Genomic DNA, 21,671 nt, shown 5'->3' with positions numbered 1-21,671 from the left:
AGGAGCAGCTGGTGGATTCAAATCACTGACCTTTTGGTTAGCAGCCGAGCTCTTAACCACTGTGCTACCAGGGATTTGGAATCTAATATACTAGCTAATAAAAATTAACATGATAATAATCGATTTTTAAAAATAAAGTCTTTTATTTATTGATATATTTCCAAAGTTCTTCTTTGATGCTTATAGTTTCTGGCCTCAGCCAAGGACTGATTTTAATACTCAACTATTCAGTCAAAATTTACTGTGTGTCCCTGTACCAGTCAGCTCATCTCAGCCATATGTGTGTGTCTTGTGTGTGTGTGTGCGTGTCTGCGTATGGATGGAAGAAGGGCTGCCCATCTTACCTTGTATCAGTGGAAGGTAAGGGTGATACTGATCAAATTCTCCACTGAAGATGGCAAAAGCCTGGCGCTTCAACAGCATGGCTTTCTGTTCAAAACTTGAGAACAGCTTTAAAGAACTGCTCTGCATGTCTAGAATGCAAACAGCAAATGAATCACACTTAGTGAGAAAAGTACGACAAGGGGTAAGTCATAGGAAATTGACATCAGCGCTTTTCCTACCTTCCTTGGTGAAAAATCACGATCTTGTTGAAAAGGGATCATGTGACCATTATGCCCATATTTTTTTTTATAGTATTTATTTCTTAATGATGTGCTTAGTGACAGTATTAGAAGAGGGCATGAGGTACAGAAAAGTAATCCTAATAAATTATGGGGAATTAGTATTACTTTCAACACAAAATCAGGACCTACAGCAGCTGCTTGCTGTCATCTCTCTCCATTACAAACTGTAGAGAAGCTGGTCATTCTTGTCAACAGACTAGACAGGAGAGGCTCATTCATTTAGTCCTGACATACGCACATCACATTATGGTTTGAGGCGAAGATAGCACCATAGAAGGTTTAAGTAGGGTTCTGAAATACACGGTAATGCCTGACTATCAATCCTTTAAATTGTGACTTACGTGCAAGCAACGTGGAACTTACTCATTAAGTCTTTAAACATGGTTCTCTCATGAGCCAGAAGATGGTCAATAATGGACCTCCAACTGAATATTAAACAAAGCAAAGTTAATGAAATATATAATGGATGGTAACCTGATTAACAGCAGCAAGAAAATAATGGTCCCCTTTTTAAGGTCTATTGAAGACTGCTAGTGAAACAAATCGCTTTTGTATAAGGGAAAGCTAAGCAAAAGTTTTTTATTTATAGCCACAACACAGGGAATAAAAAACAACCTTTTCCCACATTACTACAAAAGAAAACAAAGTTGGCAAAGTTCTCTGGCTTCTTCAAGGGTTGCCCTTAAAAACGTCCACACTTGATGGTGTTCTATGCCTGTGCTGACAGAAGGAAGCGGGGTTGTGAAGACAAATGCCAACACTTATCACTTCCTCTCCACAGGGCTCATTTGCACATGGGCTCCCCCAGCAGAGCAACAGGATGACAAGGGTAAAAGCCACGGGGCCCCAAGCAGCCTTTTGGTGGTGGCAAGGCCAAGTTCAGACCATACAAAAGGCTGACCTGATCTCCCTCTGCAGCCTCGGGCCTTCCCTGCCACTGATAAAAACCTGATGCCAAGCCGGGGTGGGGGAGGGCTACCAGAATGGTTTTGTTGATCTCCCAGGAAAAGAAGCCTGGCTTGTGGCAAACTCCCAGGAAGAGCTCATGGTGTGGAAGCTGGGCAGGCAGGGGTAGAGATACTGCCAGGATCACTAGTAGGTTCTGTCATTTTAACGTTGGTCAAATATTTTGGGTTACAAGGTAAGGTAGTATCCCACGTGACGTTCTTTAGGTATAACAAAAATACCAAACCAGTTTCTGTGGAGCCAATTCTGACTCATGGTGACCCCATGTGTGTCAGAATAGAACTGTGCTCCACAGGGTTTTCATGGCTGATTTTTTTGAAGATTGCCAGGCCTTTCTTCCAAGGTGTTTCTGGGTGGACTCGAACTTCTAACTTTTCAGTTAATAGCCAAGCTTGTTAACTATTTGTACCACTCAGGGACTCCACATGCTCTCTCAATCATGTGAAATTCCTCTTTTGACAAATGAAGGCACCTTTTTGTACAGCATCTTTGTATTTTAAAAGACTGAATTCCCTTCCCATGAACACAGAGTTAACATGCGAGTTGAGGCAGTGATAAACTATTATTTGGGTTGATGCTGTTTAGGACTTGAGAATAAATTACGTAAAGCAAAACACTGTGTCCACTAGAAGATTCAGGGCACATTTTTATCAGGACAGCGCTTCTTACTGAATACAAGAGGTATCCATCTGAAAGAAAGCTGGGTCCAAAAATAATTCCAGGACTTCTTTCTTCCAGGCTCGTTTTGTATAGGAATAACCACTTAGATCACTCAGCAGCTGAGCTCCGGCACGGAAGCTGGGAGCGTTGTAGGCACTAAATGGGGATGGGAAAAGCGTCACAGTCAAAGACAGCCCAAGGAGACCTGTTTGGTTCGATTCTTTACGTATCTACATATCCACATTTCTTACATACGGGAAGGGTAAAATGGAGAAGACAGCATTACCTGTGGTTGCGCAAGTAAGGGAAAACATAATAAAGCAAGCGTGAAATTAAGGGCACAGCCTTCTCCTTCTCATCACTTCGATAAACCATGTCCAGGAGAGACGCCAGAACCTAAAAGAATGAGCCAGTAAAAAGCGGGAATCTCCTGAAGTGACAGTAAGAAATGTAGTCCTCAAATCACAACACAAAGAAATTCCACGGCGCAGCTTTAGGCCAAGCCGGACTTAGAAGCTCCCCTAGGAGGGGCTGCCTACAGGCCCTGGGCCCTGAGCAGGGAAGGCCTGGTCCTGCTGGCGATCATTTACACAGGGATGACCAGGCAGGTCTGTATTTACCTCTGCCAGGAGAGAGAGGGCTTGCACGCTGTACACCGAAGGGGCAGATGCAGACACCATCGAAGAAGCTGCGGCAGCTTCCGCTGAAACAGAGGCATTTGGGTTTTAGTTGTCACGGGCGGGTCGCCATTTACTCCCCCAAAAGCATCACATGAACTTGAGTCATGAGTTCCCACCTTTTATAGTGACTGTATATGTAAATATTACTTAATGGTTTTCTTCTCTGCTAACATGTGCAATTTCAGAAACTAAATCTGGACATTTTGATCAAATGCATTTACACTGATTCAGTCTTCCTTCCATTTCTAGTCTCGTCATCATTCTTGGAACTTCAACATTCACTTGGATGATTCATCTAACATCGAGGCCTCTAAGCCCCTTGACTTTTTCTCTTCCAACAACGTTTTATTCTGCTCCAGCTCAACCATCCGCCGCCACTGTCCTAACCTCGACCTCACCAATTTCCAGGAACACTACATCCATAATCTCCATTCTGAGTGCCCTAAGCTGATCACATTTTCTCTTTCCTGCTCGCTCATCCCCCCACCCCGAACCCTACTCCAGCAATGTCCTGAATACCACCAATCCCCTGAGCCTATCACCTTGACTGCCCATCAGCGGCTCCAGGTTTTCACTTCTCTCCTTCCCTCCCACGGTCTATCATCTACCTTGCCAACACCTTTGACTCCTTTGCTTCTCTCTCCCTCTAAAGTGCTCACCTAGAAAAACGCTACGTGCCATGGTCTGTGTGTGCAGCCCTCACCTAGCTAAATGTTCCTGGAGAAAACTGCACTGCTGAGCAGCTCATCTCACATTCTTCATGACTGTGAACCTCAAAAGACACCTGCCAGGTACTCCCACGTGTTCCTGGGTGGTATGCTGGTTTTCCCATTCTAGAACACAATTCTTTCACATCTTCACGTCCCTCAATATCCCTCACTCTCGTCCTCAGCTCACAACTTCACCTCATATTTATTAAGAAAATGCTATCAAACAGGAACTCCCTCACTTTGCCACTGAGTTACTAACCCAGAGCATTTATATCCGTATTCTCTACCTCCTCTTCTGCTTTAACAGACATGTCCCTGGCTCCTATCAAATAACAATAACTCCATTTATGATACTAATCCTGGCCCTATGGCCTTCAAGGACTTTGCTTTGTGATTGCTCTCTCTCTCTGGTATTAATCTCTTCCTCTGTGCTGCACTGTTCCCATCAGCACACAAAGAGGCTTTGATATACTCCAATTTAAAAACAAATCAATTCAAACCATCCTTTGATCCTCCGTCCCACTTGGCTACTGCCCTCTTTACAATTAAGCTTCACAGAGTTTTCTACTCTCACTGTCCCCACTTCCTCACCTCCCACATTCTTTTATGCCTCCTGCAGTCAGGGTTTCTGTCATCATCCACACCACCCGCCCCCAATGACTTCTACATTGCCCTGCCCAGTGAGTCTCTGCCCTTATCTTACTCTACTTCTTGGCAGCCTTATACTTGGTTATCTACTCCCCTCCTTCTTGAAATCCTTTCTTCTGGTAGCTTCCACAACTCTATGCTCTGTTTTTCTCCTGCCCTGTGATTGCTTAATGTCTTCACTGGCTCCCTCTCCTTTCCAGGCATCTCACATTTAATATGTGTAAAACTGAGCTCAATTCCCTTCTCTAAAATCTCCTTCCTTCAGTCTTCCCCATCTTAATAGATTACTTAAGTCAAAAACCTAAAGTCATCTTTAATTGTGCTCTCTTTTTTATTAATCATACATCTATGAGCAAGTCCTGTTCATTCGGCGTTTAAATCAGTCCACCTCTCTCTGTGGCCTCTGCCTCCAAGCCAATATTATCTTTTGCCTGAACACTGCTACCTTGGGTTGAGCTCTTTAGAGAAGCAAAACCAGTGAAGTGTTACATATATGTATGTGTGTATATATGTATATACATAAAGAAGAGAGGGTGATTTATATCAAGGAAATGGTTCACGCAGTTGTAACTGGTATTTAGAACTATCTTCTACCACACATTTCCTATTCTCTTGGCCTTCAGCAAGCACCTCAGCTGGTCCTGGTTTGGAGACCCAAACCTTTGTTCCTGAAGAGTCTAGGCCATTAGTACTCGTGTCAGAATTGCGTTGCTGTAGTTTTCCATTGACCTTAATCACTGGGCATGGTAGTACTACGAGATGCCCTAAGGGATCTTCTGCATGCCAGACATACTTTTCTTTGCCTCCATTATGTAAATATCGATCCAATTTCCTCTTGGTAATCAGGATCAATCACACCAGCCGTCATGGTAACTCCTTTCTCTGCCTGTTAATCCATAGGCATAAGGAGCCCAGGGTGGCCGGGTAGCATTCTTAACTTCCAGTTCATTGGAATCAGTGATGTATCTCCAGGTGGGAGCATTCCTCCCTTTGGAACTAAGAGCTCTAGACTGGCAACAGGAAGCACAAATTTTGTGAGTGGCTCACTACGGGTAACAGTGAGTGGTGCTATTCCTACGTCCACCTTTGATTCTTAGATCTATGAATCCTGGCTATGTCAGAAACAGAATCATATATTTGAGGCTGGTTTAGAGCATATACAGCCTCCTGGAGAATACTGCACCAATCCTACAAAGTACTACCACCTAGCTGGCATCATAATTGTGTCTTTAGAAGGCCACTCTATCGTTTTATCAAGCCAGCTGCTTCAGGATGAAGGGGAACATCGTAAGAGCAGTGAATTCCATGAGCATTGGCCCATTACCACACTTCATTTGCTGTGAAGCGAGTCCCTCAATTCAAGGCAATGCTGTCTGGGATACCATGATGGTGGATAAGGCATTCTGTAAGTCCCCGGATGATAGTTTTAGCAGAAGCATTAGGGGCAAGGAAAGCAAATCCATATCTAGAGTGTCTATTCCAGTAAGAACAAAACACTGCCTTTTCCATGAAGGAGGCGGTCCAATGTAATCAACCTGCCACTAGGTTGCTGGCTGGTCACCTTGAGAAATAGTGCCATATCAGGGACTCAGTGTTGGTCTCTGGTGCTGGCAGACTGAGCACTCGGCAGTGGCTGTAGCCAAATAGACCTTGGTGAGTGGAAGTCCATGTTGCTGAGCCCAGGCATAACCTCCATATCTGCCACCATGGCCACTTCATTCATGAGCCCATTGGGCAATGATGGGAGTGGCTGGGGAAAGAGGATGACTGGTTTCCACAGAACATGTCATCCTATCCACTTTTTTGTTAAAATCCTCCTCTGCTGAGTTACCCTGTGGCCCTTTGATGACCATTCACATGAGACAACAAATATCTTCACTTCTTTGGCCCATTCAGAGAGGTCTATCCACACGCTTCTTCCACATTAAGCCTTGTCTCCAATTTTTCAATCATGTTCAAGTCCTTCACCATCCAGCTTCAGCCCATGAATCAGTATACAACGGCACATCTGGTCATTTCTCCTTCCAAGCAACGTAAACAATCGGGTGCACTGCTTGAAGTTCTCCCCATTGGGAGGATTTCCCTTCACCACTGTCCTTCAGAGAGGCCCCAAAAAGGAGCTGTAGTGCTGCCACTGTCCACGTTCATGTGGTGCCCTGCATATTGTGCAGAACCATCTGTAAACCAGGCATGAGTTTTCTGTTCTTCAGTCAACTGATCATAAGGAACCCCCCATAAGGCCATAGGTGCAGACTCAGAGATGTTAGGTAATGTGACAGAAGTGGAGACCATGGGCATTTGGGACACTTCCTCATACAACTCAGTTCTGCCTTCGGGTCCTACTCAGGCCCCATCTCATATACACCACTTCAATTTAATGATGGGGTGCTGCTGTGCACAGCCAACTTTATGACTCTGTGGGTCAGAAAACACCCAGTTCATGATGGGCAGCTCATGCTGCATGGTGACTTGGTAGCTCAAGATGAAGCATTCAGTCCCGTAAAAAGCCAAACACTGTTTCTCAAGAGAAGAGTAGTTATCTGGAGAAGATGGCAGGGCTTTGCTCCAAAATCCTAAGGGTCTGCTTTCTGATTCACCAACAGGGCCTGCCAAAGACTCCAAACAGCACCTGTATCTGCCAAAGACACTTCAAGCACCATTGGATCACCCGGTCATGTGGCCCAAGTGGTAGAGCCGCTTGCACGGCAGCCTGAACCTGTTGCAGAGCCCTCTCTTGTTCTGGGCCCCACTCAAAACTAGCAGTTTTTCGAGTCACCTGATAAACAGGCCGGAGTAGCAAATCCAAATGAAGGCTATGTTGCCTCCAAAATCCAAAGATGCTTACCAGGCACTGTGCCTCCTTTTTACTTGTGCCAGATGCAATAACTTATCCTTCACTTTAGAAGGCATTATCTTGACATGCCCCACACCACTAGGCCCCCAGAAATATCACTGAGGTGGAACATGCCTAAATTTTTTTTTTTTTCTGATTAAATTTGTGCTACTGTTTTTGACACAAGCAGACAGTTTTTTAAGCAGAATTTTGTCCTTGAGTTCCATTTATACAATTAGGAGCACATGTGCAGTGAGAAGGATATTTTACTAAAAGGACTATAAATTCTTGTCCTTTTTTTTTTTTAAATAATTTTTATTGAGCTTTAAGTGAACGTTTACAAATCAAGTCAGTCTGTCACATATAAGCTTATATACACCTTACTCCATACTCCCACTTACTCTCCCCCTAATGAGTCAGCCCTTCCAGTCTCTCCTTTTGTGACAATTGTGCCAGTTTCTAACCCTCTCTACCCTCCTATCTCCTCTCCAGACAGGAGATGCCAACACAGTCTCAAGTGTCCACCTGATACAAGTAGCTCACTCTTCATCAGCATCTCTCTCCTACCCACTGTCTAGTCCCTACCATGTCTGATGAGTTGTCTTCGGGAATGGTTCCTGTCCTGGGCCAACAGAAGATTTGGGGACCATGACCGCCAGGACTCCTCCAGTCTCAGTCAGACCATTAAGTCTGGTCTTTTTATGAGAATTTGGGGTCTGCATCCCACTGATCTTCTGCTCCCTCAGGGGTTCTCTGTTGTGCTCCGTGTCAGGGCAGTCATCAGTTGTGGCCGGGCACCATCTAGCTCTTCTGGTCTCAGGATGATGTAAGTCTCTGGTTCATGTGGCCCTTTCTGTCTCTTGGGCTCTTAGTTATCGTGTGACCCTGGTGTTCTTCATTCTCCTTTGATCCAGGTGGGTTGAGACCAATTGATGCATCTTAGATGGCCGCTTGTTAGCATTTAAGACCCCAGACACCATATTTCAAAGCGGGATGCAGAATGCTTTCATAATAGAATTATATTGCCAATTGACTTAGAAGTCCCCTTAAGCCATAGTCTCCAAACCCCTGCCCTTGCTCCACTGACCTTTGAAGCATTCAGTTTATCCCGGAAACTTCTTTGCTTTTGGTCCAGTCCAGTTGAGCTGACCTTCTGTGTATTGAGTATTGTCCTTCCCTTCACCTAAAGTAGGTCTTATCTACTAACTAATCAGTAAATAACACCCTCCCACCCTCTTTTCCTCCCTCCCTCGTAACCACAAAAGTATGTGTTCTTCTCAGTTTATACTATTTCTCAAGATATTATAATAGTGGTCTTACACAACACTTGTCCTTTTGCCTATGACTAATTTCGCTTAGCATAATGCCTTCCAGGTTCCTCCATGTAATGAAATGTTTCACAGATTCGTCACTGTTCTTTATTGATGCGTAGTATTCCATTGTGTGACTATACCACAATTTATTTAACCATTCATCCATTGATGGACACCTTGGTTGCTTCCAGGTTTTTGCTATTGTAAACAGAGCTGCAATAAACATGGGTGTGCATATACGTGTTCGTGTGAAGGCTCTTATTTCTCTAGGGTATATTCCGAGGAGTGGGATTTCTGGGTTGTACGGTAGTTCTATTTCTAACTTTTTAAGAAAATGCAAGATAGATTTCCAAAGTGGTTGTACCATTTTACATTCCCACCAGCAGTGTATAAGAGTTCCAATCTCTCTGCAGCCTCTCCAACATTTATTATTGTGTGTATTTTGGATTAATGCCAGCCTTGTTGGAGTGAGATGGAATCTCATCGTAGTTTTAATTTGCATTTCTCTAATGGCTAATGATCGAGAGCATTTTCTCATGTATCTCTTAGGTGCCTGAATATCTTCTTTAGTGAAGTGCATGTTCATATCCTTTGCCTACTTCTTGATTGGGTTGTTTGTCTTTTTGTGGTTGAGTTTTAACAGAATCATATAGATTTTAGAGATCAGGCGCTGGTCGGAGATGTCATAGCTGAAAATTCTTTCCCAATCTGTAGGTGGTCTTTTTACTCTTTTGGTGATGATGAGCACAGGTGTTTGATTTTTAGGAGCTCCCAGTTATCTGGTTTCTCTTCATCATTTTTGGTAATGTTTTGTATTCTGTTTATGCCTTGTATTAGGGCTCCTAACATTGTCCCTATTCTTTTCTTCCATGATCTTTATCGTTTTAGTCTTTATGTTTAGGTCTTTGATCCACTTGGAGTTAGTTTTTGTGCATGGTGTGAGGTATGGGTCCTGTTTCATTTTTTTGCAAATGGATATCCAGTTATGCCAGCACCATTTGTTAAAAAGACTATCTTTTCCCTAATTAACTGACACTGGGCCTTTGTCAAATATCACCTGCTCATATGTGGATGGATTTATGTCTGGGTTCTCAATTCTGTCCCATTGGTCTATGTGCCTGTTGTACCAGTACCAGGCTGTTTTGACTACTGTGGCTATATAATACGTTCTAAAATCAGGTAGAGTGAGGCCTCCCACTTTCTTCTTCTTTTTCAGTAATGCTTTACTTATCCGAGGCTTCTTCCCCTTCCATATGAAGTTGGTGATTTGTTTCTCCATCACATTGAAAAATGTCATTGGAATTTGGATTGGAAGTGCATTGTATGTATAGATGGCTTTTGGTAGAATAGACATTTTTACTATGTTAAGTCTTCCTATCCATGAGCAAGGTATGTTTTTCCACTTAAGTAGGTCCTTTTTAGTTTCTTGCAGTAGTCCTTTGTAGTTTTCTTTATATAGGTCTTTTACATCTTTGGTAAGATTTATTCCTAAGTATTTTATCTTCTCGGGGGCTACTGTGAACGGTATTGATTTGGTTATTTCCTCTTCGATGTTCTTTTTGTTGATGTAGAGGAATCCAAGCGATTTTTGTATGTTTATCTTATAACCTGAGACTCTGCCAAACTCTTCTATTAGTTTCAGTAGTTTTCTGGAGGATTCCTTAGGGTTTTCTGTGTATAAGATCATGTCATCTGCAAATAGAGATAATTTTACTTCCTCCTTGCCAATCCGGATGCCCTTTATTTTTTTGTCTAGCCTAATTGCTCTGGCTAGGACCTCTAGCACAATGTTGAATAAGAGGGGTGATAAAGGGCATCCTTGTCTGGTTCCCGTTCTCAAGGGAAATGCTTTCAGGTTCTCTCCATTTAAAGTGATGTTGGCTGTTGGCTTTGTATAGATGCCCTTTATTATGTTGAGGAATTTTCGTTCAATTCCTATTTTGCTGAGAGTTTTTATCATGAATGGGTGTTGGACTTTGTCAAATGCCTTGTGTGCATCAATTGATAAGGTCATGAGGTTTTTGTCTTTTATTTATATGGTGGATTACATTAATGGTTTTTCTAATATTAAACCAGCCTTGCATACCTGGTATAAATCCCACTTGGTCGTGGTGGATTATTTTTTTGATATGTTGTTGAATTCTACTGGTTAGAATTTTATTGAGGATTTTTGCATCTATGTTCATGAGGGATATAGGTCTATAATTTTCTTTTTTTGTGATGTCCTTACCTGGTTTTGGTATCAGGGATATGGTGGCTTCATAGAATGAGTGAGGCAGAATTCCGTCATTTTCTATGCTTTGAAATACCTTTAGTAGTAGTGGTGTTAACTCTTCTCTGAAAGTTTGGTAGAACTCTGCAGTAAAGCCGTCTGGGCCAGGGCTTTTTTTTGTTGGGAGTTTTTTGACTACCGTTTCAATCTCTTTTTTTGTTATGGGTCTATTTAGTTGTTCTACTTCTGATTGTGTTAGTTTAGGTAGGTAGTGTTTTTCTAGGAATTCATCCATTTCTTCTAGGTTTGCAAATTTGTTAGAGTACAATTTTTCATAATAATCTGATATGATTCTTTTAATTTCAGTTGGGTCTGTTGTGATGTGGCCCATCTTGTTTCTTATTCGGGTTATTTGTTTCCTTTCCTGTATTTCTTTAGTCAGTCTGGCCAACGGTTTATCAATTTTGTTAATTTTTTAAAGAACCAGCTTTTGGCTTTGTTAATTCTTTCAATTGTTTTTCTGTTCTCTAATTCATTTAGTTCAGCTCTAATTTTTATTATTTGTTTTCTTCTGGTGCCTGATGGATTCTTTTGTTGCTCACTTTCTATCTGTTCAAGTTGTAGGGACAGTTCTCTGATATTCGCTCTTTCTTCTTTTTGTATGTGTGCATTTATCGATATATATTGACCTCTGAGCACTGCTTTTGCTGTGTTCCAGAGGTTTTGATAGAAGTATTTTCATCCTCGCTGCATTCTATGAATTTCTTTATTCCCTCCTTAATGTCTTCTATAACCCAGTCTTTTTTCAGGAGGGTATTGTTCAGTTTCCAAGCATTGGATTTCTTTTCCCTAATTTTTCTGTTATTGATTTCTACTTTCATGGCCTTGTGGTCTGAGAAGATGCTTTGTAGTATTTCAATTTTTTGGATTCTGCAAAGGTTTGTTTTATGACCTAATATGTGGTCTATTCTAGAGAATGTTCCATGTGCGCTAGAAAAAAAAGTATACTTTGCAGCAGTTGGGTGTTCTGTATAAGTCAATGAGGTCAAGTTGGTTGGTTGTAGCAATTAGGTCTTCCGTGTCTCTATGTAGCTTCTTACTAGATGTCCTGTCCTTCTCCGAAAGTGGTGTGTTGAAGTCTCCTACTATAATTGTGGAGGTGTCTATCTCACTTTTCAGTTCTGTTAAAGTCTGTTTTATGTATCTTGCAGCCCTGTCATTGGGTGCATAAATATTTAATATGGCTATATCTTCCTGGTCAATTGTCTCTCTTATCATTATGTAGTGTCCTTCTTTATCCTTTGTGGTGGATTTCAGTTTAAAGTCTATTTTGTCAGAAATTAATATTGCTACTCCTCTTCTTTTTTGCTTATTGTTTGCTTGATATATTTTTTTCCATCCTTTGAGTTTTAGTTTGTTTGTGTCTCTAAGTCTAAGGTGTGTCTCTTGTAGGCAGCACATAGACGGATCGTGTTTCTTTACCTAGTCTGAGACTCTCTGTCTCTTTATTGGTGCGTTTAGTCCCTTTACATTCAGCGTAATTATAGATAAGCATGTGTTTAGTGCTGTCATTTTGATGCCTTTTTGTGTGTGTTGTTGACAATTTCATTTTTCCACTTACTTTTTTGTGCTGAGACATTTTTCTTTGTATATTGTGTGTTCCTCATTTTCACAGTATTTGACTTTTTGTTTGCTGAGTCGTTATGTTTTTCTTGGTTTTTATTTTGAGTTATGGAGTTGTTATACCTCTTTGTGGTTACCCTAATATTTACCCCTATTTTTCTAAGTAAAAACCTAACTTGTAATGTCCTATATCGCTTTGTATCCCTCTCCATATGGCAGTTCTATGCCACCTGTATTTAGTCCCTCTTTTTGATTATTGTGATCTTTTACATATTGACTTCAATGATTCCCTGTTTTGATTTTTTTTTTTTTAATTAATCTTAATTTGTATTTGTGATTTCCCTATTTGAGTTGATATCAGGATGCTCTGTTCTGTGACTTTGTGTTGTGCTGGTATCTGATATTATTGGTTTTCTGACCTAAAAATTTCCTTTAGTATTTCTTGTAGCTTTGGTTTTTGCAAATACTCTAAGCTTGTGTTTATCTGTAAATATCAATTTTGCCTTCATATTTCGGAGAGAGTTTTGCTGGATATATGATCCTTGGCTGGCAGTTTTTCTCCTTTAGTGCTCTATATATGTCATCCCATTGCCTTCTTGCCTGCATGGTTTCTGCTGAGTAGTATGAACTTATTCTTATCGATTCTCCTTTGTAGGAGACCTTTCTTTTATCCCTGGCTACTTTTAAAATTTTCTGTTTATCTTTGGTTTTGGCAAGTTTGATGATAATATGTCTTGGTGATTTTCTTTTTGGATCAATCTTAAATGGGGTTTGATGAGCATCTTGGATAGATATCCTTTCCTATTTCATGATGTCAGGGAAGTTTTCTGCCAATAGATCTTCAACTATTCTCTCTGTGTTTTCTGCTATCCCTCCCTGTTCCGGGACTCCAATCACATGCAAGTTATTCTTCTTGATAGAGTCCCACATTATTCTTAGGTTTTCTTCATTTTTTTAAATTCTTTTATGTGATTTTTTTTCAGCTATATTGGTGTCAATTCCCTGGTCCTCCAGATCTCCCACTCTGCATTCTAATTGCTCGAGTCTGCTCCTCTGACTTCCTATTGTGTTGTCTAATTCTGTAATTTTATTGTTAATCTTTTGGATTTCTGAATGCTGTCTCTCTATGGATTCTTGCAACTTATTAATTTTTCCACTATATTCTTGAATAATCTTTTTGAGTTCTTCAACTGCTTTATCAGTGTGTTCCTTGGCTGTTTCTGTAGATTGCCTTATTTCATTTCTGAGGTCATCCCTAATGTCTTGAAGCATTCTATAGATTGGTTTTTTATATTCTGTATCTGGCAATTCCAGGATTGTATCTTCATTTGGGAAAGATTTTGATTCTTTAGTTTGGGGAGTTGTAGAAGCAATCATGGCCTGCTTCTCTATGTGGTTTGATATCGACTGCTGTCTCTGAGCCATCACTAAGACATTGTAGTGATTTATTCTATATTTGCCCACTGAGTCTTACCTTGTTTTGTTTTCTTTCAATATACGTAGATGGGCTACTAGATTGCGCTGTCTTGACTGTTGTAGCCCTTGACTCACTTATGTCCTATTACCAGCTGGTTTGGGCTGTTACCAGATATATAAGCCTGAGTCCATTCACTATTCTTGAGTAGAATCTGATTTTGGGTCATCTTTTTTTTAGTGTGTGGTGCAGACTGTCACCTATCCACCTAGAGAAGTAGTGGTGATAGTTGTGTGCACCAGATTCTAGTAGCAGCAGGGATTCACACTCCGGGGTGGGGGGCAGAATGCTGACAGGCTTCCCCCAAGTGCCAGTGAGGTAGGTGTGTCTCTATTCCTAAAGCACCTTGGTGGGTGGGCTCTGCAGTTGTACCTTAGGCCCCCAGTGCAAGTACCTCTACAGATTGGTAGGTGTCACCCTCCTTAGCTAGGTGGTCTTGGGGGAGCTTCAGCCCTCAGTTCCCTGTTGTGCGTCAGTGAGGGCTCTGTTGAATATGCAGAGATATCAGACCTGGGAAACTTGTCTTTCCAGTAATCCGCTAAAACAATTACAGGCAGATCCCTATCAGAAATGCCTTTGCGTTGTAATAGCCACCTTGTTCCCTGTAGGGATGAAAGCCCAAGACTGTGGATCACATATGCTTGCTGGAGCTGGTTCTGTGGTTTTAGTCCAATTAGGGAAGGATTTTGGTCCCTGGCTTCTCTCAGTCCAGGAGAATGTGTTAGGAAAAGACCAAAAAAAAGAAAGAAAACCCACCGTGCAGTTCACTCTCTGGCTCAGGAAATTCCAATGTTAATGAAGCCGCCTGGGAAGGGGAGGGGAGGGTTCAGATAAATAGGAGAGAGTAGCACCCCGAAATATAGACAAAGTTACTTATCTTGCTTGGGATGACTGTTTTATCTGAGATTCCTGAGGGGCACGTCGACTGTGTGTGCTGGCTGGGTAGAGCTTGCCTCTGAGGGTTAGGCCCGCGTCCTGTGCTTGCGCTGTCTCAGAAGCCACAGTTAGTTCCTCCGCTCCCAGTCCAAAGCCCAGCGCCAAGGTTCCCCGGCAGGGACGCCGCACTCCTGGCTCCAAAACCAGTTGCTGCCTCCTGGTGACTTCTTTTCCTGTCAGCTGCGTTGCTGCGCTGCCTGCGTGTGCTGGCTGGGCTTCCCCCGAGGTCAGTTCAGGGGGCTAGGGCTGCGCCCCGTCTTTGCGCCGTCACAGGATGCTGTGCTCAGCTCCCCTGTGCCCATTCCAAAGCCCGGCGCCGAGGTTTCCTGACTGGGATGCTGGCTCCAGGCTCCGAAACCAGTCGCTGCTTCCCCGTGGTTGTTCGTTCTCAGTCTCTGTCACTCAGGTGAACTCTTTAGATCTGTGTTTGATGGTCAGGGTTTGTAGACTGTCATATATGTGATCAATTCACCTGTTTTTCCAGGTCTTTATTGCAAGAGGGATCCGAGGTAGTGTCTACCGAGTCAGCCATCTTTGCCCCCCTGTGCCTAAATTTTTGTCAGATTAATTTCCCACCCTCTAGGTAAATGTTTTACCAGTAAGTCCAGAGTCATTTGACACTTCTTCCTTACTTGGTCCAGTCAGCATAACGTCATCAATGTAATGGACCAGTGTGACATTTTGTGGAAGGGAAAGACAATCAATGTCCCTGAGGACTAAATTATAACACAGGGCTGGAGAGTCGATATACCCATGAGGGAGAAAACCAACAGTGTACTATCGGCCTTACCAGGTAAGGCAAACTGCTTCTGGTGGTCGATTGAAACAGGTATGCAGAAAAAGACATTAGCCAGATCAACAGCTGCACACCAGGCACCAGGAGATGTATTAATTTGCTCAATCAAGGAAACCAGATCTGGAACAGCAGCTGCAATTGGAGTCATCACCTGGTTAAGCTTTCAATAATCCACTGTCATTCTCCAAGATCCATCTGTTTTTTGCACAGGCCAAATAAGCGAGTTGAATAGGGATGTGGTAGGAATCACCACCCCTCCATCCTTCAAGTCCTTGATGGTGGCAGTAATCCCTGCAATCCCTCTAGGAATTCAGGATTGCTTTTAGCTTACTATTTTCCTAGGTAGAGGCAGTTCTAATGGCTTCCACTTGGCTTTTCCTACCTTAATAGCCCTACTCCACTTGTCAGAGATGTAATGTAGGGGTTCTGCCAGTTGCTGAGTGACTTAGTTATCTAATGCCGCTATAACAGAAATACCACAAGTGGATGGCTTTAACAAAGAGAAATTTATTCTCACAATCTAGGAGGCTAGATGTCCATATTCAGGGTGTGAGCTCTAGAAGAAGGCTTTCTCTCTCTGTCAGCTCTGAGGGAAGGTCTTTGTCATCAATCTTCCTTGGTAAAGGAGCTTCTCAGTGTAGGGACCCTAGGTCCAAAGGATGTGGTATCCTTCTGGCTCTTGTTTCTTGGTGGTATGAGGTCCCTATGTCTCTCTGCTGGTCCTCTCTTCCATATCTCAAAAGAGAGTGACTCAAGATACAATCTAATCTTATAGATTGAGTCCTGCCTTATTAACATAACTGACACTAATCCTCCCTCATCAACATCACACTGGCAGGATTTACAACACATAGAAAATCACATCAGATGACAAAATGGCAGACAATCACAGAATACTAGGAAACATCATGGCCTAGCCAAGCTGACGCACACTTTTGGTGGACAGAATTCAATGCATAACACTGAGCATATTATTTATTACAACTGTGCATTCTTAAACTGGGGAAATCACTATAGGATGTGTTCGGGGAACTGCTGGACTTACTGTGAAGTGGACATGAGCCCAGACTCCATTAATAACCTGACCTCCATATGCCCCCACTCTGATTGGTGGTCGCAGTGATATTTTGGGTCTCCTGGAATTAGTGTCAGTGCAGAGCCAAACCCAAAAACCAAACCCACTGCTGTAGAATTGATTCCGACTTATAGTGACCCTGTAGGACAGAGTAGAACTGCCCCATAGAGTTTCCAAGGAGTGCCTGGCAGAGTTGAACTGCTGACCTCTTAGTTAGCAGCCATAGCTCTTAACCACTACACCACCAGGGTTTCCAGTGCAGAGCCAATATCCAGTAATCCCCGAAAGGTCTGATTATTTTTTTTTTCCCAGTGAACAGTCACCCTTGTAAAACGCCATAAATCCCTTTGGGGAAAGCTGGAAGAAAGATTAACAGTATACGTTTTTGGCAGCATAGTGGAGTACTTCCACAAGGGGACCTCATGCCACCCAGAAAGAAGTTCTGAGATCAGAGGGTGCCCTTTGGACCCAGAGCCCCTGCACTGAGAAGCTCCTAGACAAGGGAAAGATTGATGACAAGAACCCTCCCTAAGAACCAACAGACAGAGAAAGCCTTCCCCTGGAGCTGGGACCCTGTATTTGGACTTCTAGCCTCCTAGAGTGTGAGAGAATAAATTCCTTTGTTAAAGCCATCCACTTGTGGTATTTCTGTTATAGCAGTACTAGATAACTAAGACAAGTGTAATATTCTTTTTTTTATATATAATTTTTATTGTGCTTTAAGTGAAAGTTTACAAATCAAGTCAGTCTCTCACACAAAAACCCATATACACCTTGCTACACACTTCCAATTACTCTCCCCGTAATGAGACAGCCCGCTCTCTCCCTCCACTCTCTCTTTTCGTGTCCATTTCGTCAGCTTCTAACCCCCTCCACCCTCTCATCTCCCCTCCAGTGTAATATTCTTTTAACTGGACTTCCAGTCCATATTGCTCATGGCAGCCAAAGGGATGTTTTCTAATGACTGAATAAGATCGTGTTGCTACCCTACATACTTTAACCGCTTCCCATAACAAGTAGAATAAAACCTAAGCTCCTTACTTTGCTCTATAAAGCCCAGAAACCTTCAGTTTCCATTTCTCTGAGCATCTCCCACTACTCTCATTAAGCTCCAACCACACTGGTCTCAGCCCATTCTTGCCTCAAGGACTTGCCATTGGCTCTGCAGTGCCTCTCCCAGATCTCTGCATGGCTGCCTCCTCATTACAAGTGTCATTACAAGTGTCGCGAATAAGCAAAGCTTAAAACTGAGGCTGCTTGGCATGACTGAAATGGTTAACCCCTGACCTAAACTGAAATTCTACTTTAAATTAAGCTGCAATTAGGTTTGAAGCCTGCCTCTGCCTTCCACAAAAGACAAGGTGGCTTCCTGTGAAAGTCTGAACTGCTCGTGACACAAAGAATGCAGCTATCAGGACCTTAAAAAAAAAAAAAAAAATCCTGTTGCCATCGAGTCGATTCTGACTCATAGCGACCCTATAGGACAGAGTAGAACTGCCCCATACAATTTTCAAGGAGCGCCTGGTGGATTTGAACTGCCAACATTTGCGTCAGCAGTCGTAGCTCTTAACCACTATGCCACCAGGGTTTCCATCAGGGCCTTAGCTCAGGTAAATAATCTTGCTATCTTAACTGCTCTCCAGCAATTCATTAGGTGAACTGTCCTAGGCCCTAACACACTCCCTCCTAGCCAGAAGGGGAATGTTTACATTTCAAAAGGCTTCAAGTTGGAGCTGATTTAATCTCCTTCCTAACCAAATGGCTGACTTTTAGGTTTCAAGGACTTCAACTAAGGCTGAACTGGGCTACAATCACTAAACCCCCCACATCAGGAATCTTTATGTGGCTTGCTTTAGAAATATTGTTTTAGTCAATTGGCATTGGGCAATAAGAGATTGATATCAGGAAACCTTGTAGTTTCACAACCCCTTGTAAATTTTCCTTCCTTCTCCTATACCCCCTATGCTGTGAACCCACTTTGCTTTTTTGTTTGCTCTGCCTGATAAATACCTCACTGCCTTCCCTGCAAGCCAGAACACACGCAGCCTCTTGTCTGAGCACCTGTGTGAGTCTCCATTTCACAAAATGATCTTGTCTTTTTCCTTCAACAAAATTCTTGGTTATAATTTCGAGCGAAGCATCTGTCTAGTAGTTTTCACTAGGACAGTTGTTTCCTTGGGGACGTGTTCTGTCATATCGAAAGTGGTTCCCCAATCCTAGTCACTTTTTTATGACATCACACTTATTTTCCTCACTGTGCTAAGTACCACCTAAAATGCTCTTGCATCTGATTGGTTTAATAGGCTTTATTTTTTATAGCATCTTTAGGTTTATAAAAAACTTGCACAGATTACAGAGACACCTCTTGTATCCCCTGCACACATTTTCTCATGTTAGTAACATCTCACATTCATGTAGTTCATTTGTTAAAATGATAAACCAGGATCGATACCTTATTATTAACTAAAGTCCATACTTTATATTAGGGTTCACTCTTTGTGTTGTACAGTCCTATGGTTTGACAAATGCATAGTGTCATGTGTCCGCCAGTACAGAATCATCCGAATAGTTTCACTGCCCTAAAAATGCCCTGTGGTCCACCTACTCACTCTCCTTCTAACCCGAGCCCCTGGCAACCACTGGTCTTTTCATTTTCCCTACAGTTTTGTGTTTTCCAGAACATCATACAGTTGGAATCGTACAGTATGTAGCCTTTTCAGAACGGTTTCTTTCACTTAGCAGTATGCATTTAAGGTTCCTCCATGTCTTTTTGTGGCTTGGTAGCTCATTCCTTTTTATCACTGAGTAATACTCCATTGTATGAATATACAGGAGCCCTGGTGGTACAGTAGTTAAAGTGCTTGGCTGCTAACCAAAAAGTTGGCGGTTCAAACCCACCAGCCACTCTGTAGGAGAAAGACACAGCAGCCTGCTTTCGTAAAGATTTACTGCCCTGGAAACCCTATGGGGGCTGTTCTACTCTGTCCTATGGGGTTGCTATGAATTGGAGTCAACTTGACAGCAGTGGGTTTTGGTTTTTTGGTATGAATATACCACAGTTTGTTTATTCGATTCACCTGCTGAGGGACATCTTGGTTGCTTCCAATTTTTGGCAATTATGAATAAAGCTTCTACTGAGTTTTTAAACATCCAAGTGCAGGTTTTTATCTGGACATACGTTTTCAGCTCATTTGGGTAAATACTTAGGAGCGTGATTGCTGGATCATATGGTAAGCCTATGTTTAGCTTTGTAAGAAACTGCCAGTGTCTTCCAAGGTGACTGTATCGTTTTGCATTCTCACCAACAATGAATGGGAGTCCCTATTGCTCCACATCCTCACCAGCATTTGATGTTGTCAGTGTTTTGGATTTTAACCATCGTGATTGGTGTGTAGTGGTATCTCATTGTTATTTTAACTTCTACTTCCCTTATGACATAGGAAAGGAGCCCTGGTGGTGCAGTGGTTAAGCGCTCTGTTGCCAACTGAAAAGTTGGCGGTTCAAAACCACCAGCTGCTCTGTAGGAGAAAGATGTGGCAATCTGTTTCCATAAAGATTATTGCCTTGGAGCCCTATGGGGGAGTTCTACCTGGTCCTATAGGGTCACTATGAGTTGGAATCAACTTGGTGGCAATGGGTTTTTTCTTTCTTTAATGACATATGATATTGAGCATGGTGATTTATTTTTTGATCATCTCTCCTATGCTCTATGAGAGTAGTGGACCCCCTAACTTCATTGCTGCTCTAGCACCAGGACCTAGAACACAATGCGTGGCCCGTGCCCAGCGCACATTAAGACTTCTTTTCTCACAGACTTGTACATCCACTGCCCGTATAAAAATTGTAAGTGGAGAAAAAGAAAAAAATCATTTTGTATCATGCTTTATATAGTCAATATATGTGTACGCAGTTCGTTCAGCAAGACTGAAAAAAAATAATGATCCAAACACATGGTAGTTTTTGTGGTGTGGTACAATTTGCTGATTAAGTCTTACTGAGATGCTAAAAAATCAGTCCCAGTTTAGAATTTTATGATTTCTAAATAGGAGCAATAAAAAAATTCAGGTAATCATTTCAGTAGAGTCTTGGCTTGAGGTTAAATTTAACTATTGCACAAAAACCAGACCCAGTAACACTGAACTCTAACAGTCCCCACAGCTGTGCTTGGGGTGAAGAAGCAGTTTCATCAGCATGTATGACAGAAACAACCAAAGGCAAATTAGCCAAGTAGAAGCAAGACCTCACTCTCCCTACAACCACAACTGTAACCATACCCACAGCCTGAGAAAGCATAATCGGGTAATACCAGATTATGTACACTAGTTACAGCATCTTTATTATAGAATTAAGTACAATTATTTCTTTTATGCAAAACACAGAACTAGCTATCAAACAAATATGATGGAAGGAATGGACTGCAGTGTTGCTACCTGTCTGTCTAGCACATCTCCCTCCCCCTTTCTTCTGGGATTAGCACTCTCTTTCTGGTAGACAGTCCATTTCATGGGGCTTCAGTGAATCGGCCCTCCTCTCCAACTCTGGGTCAGGCACATGACCCAGGAGAGCTAAACAGAATCTTTGCATGAGACCTGTTTAACCTCCTTTGAAACCTCACTTCTGCTATGCCTTAAAACAGATATTGACCCGGAGCTTTTCACTTATGTGAGTCACAACGGTTTTGTTTTCTTGTCTTTGTTTCAGTTAGTCTAAGGCGATTTCCGTTACTTGAAACCAGAAGACCCCTGCCTGACTGACTCCTCTTTCCTTGTATATTTTTGTTGTTGTTGTGTGCTGTGGAGTCAATTCCAGTTCATAGCGACCCCATGGGACAGAGTAGAACTGCCCCATAGGGTTGTCTTGGCTGTAATCTTTTAAGAAGCAGATGGCCAGTTCTTTCTCCTGCAGAGTTGTTGGGTGGGTTCGAATCACCAATCTTTTGGCTAGTAGCTGAGCACTTAACCGTTGTGTCACGTGGGCTCCTTCCTTGTATACTAAACACAGGAAATTTAGCTGTGTTTCTGCTGATGTAGCTATTGCTAATGATTATGAAAGCAGCAAGAAAAGCTAACATTTACTGAACATTTACTCTGTGGCTGGTACTGTGCTAAGCGGTTCATAC

The 21,671-nt window shown here is 42.3% G+C and overlaps 1 protein-coding gene across 2 annotated transcripts in view; it reads right to left on the bottom strand.

Moving 5' to 3' along the window:
- The window catches only part of DOP1B (DOP1 leucine zipper like protein B), a 149,433-nt gene that overhangs the window by 10,005 nt on the left and 117,757 nt on the right, over positions 1–21,671 (bottom strand). For both annotated transcript variants that reach the window (XM_049874796.1, XM_049874797.1), the window contains exons 28-32: positions 2,873–2,955; positions 2,539–2,648; positions 2,262–2,408; positions 990–1,051; positions 345–473 (exon numbers count right to left, since the gene is read on the bottom strand). In XM_049874796.1, coding sequence (XP_049730753.1) covers positions 345–473; positions 990–1,051; positions 2,262–2,408; positions 2,539–2,648; positions 2,873–2,955 — 531 coding nt within the window. The remainder of the gene's footprint in view (positions 1–344; positions 474–989; positions 1,052–2,261; positions 2,409–2,538; positions 2,649–2,872; positions 2,956–21,671) is intronic.

The sequence above is a fragment of the Elephas maximus genome, chromosome 2 (genome assembly GCF_024166365.1).
Source record: "Elephas maximus indicus isolate mEleMax1 chromosome 2, mEleMax1 primary haplotype, whole genome shotgun sequence".
In the NCBI taxonomy this organism is placed as follows: domain Eukaryota; kingdom Metazoa; phylum Chordata; class Mammalia; order Proboscidea; family Elephantidae; genus Elephas; species Elephas maximus.
This window is presented reverse-complemented; position numbering and strand designations above follow the sequence as displayed.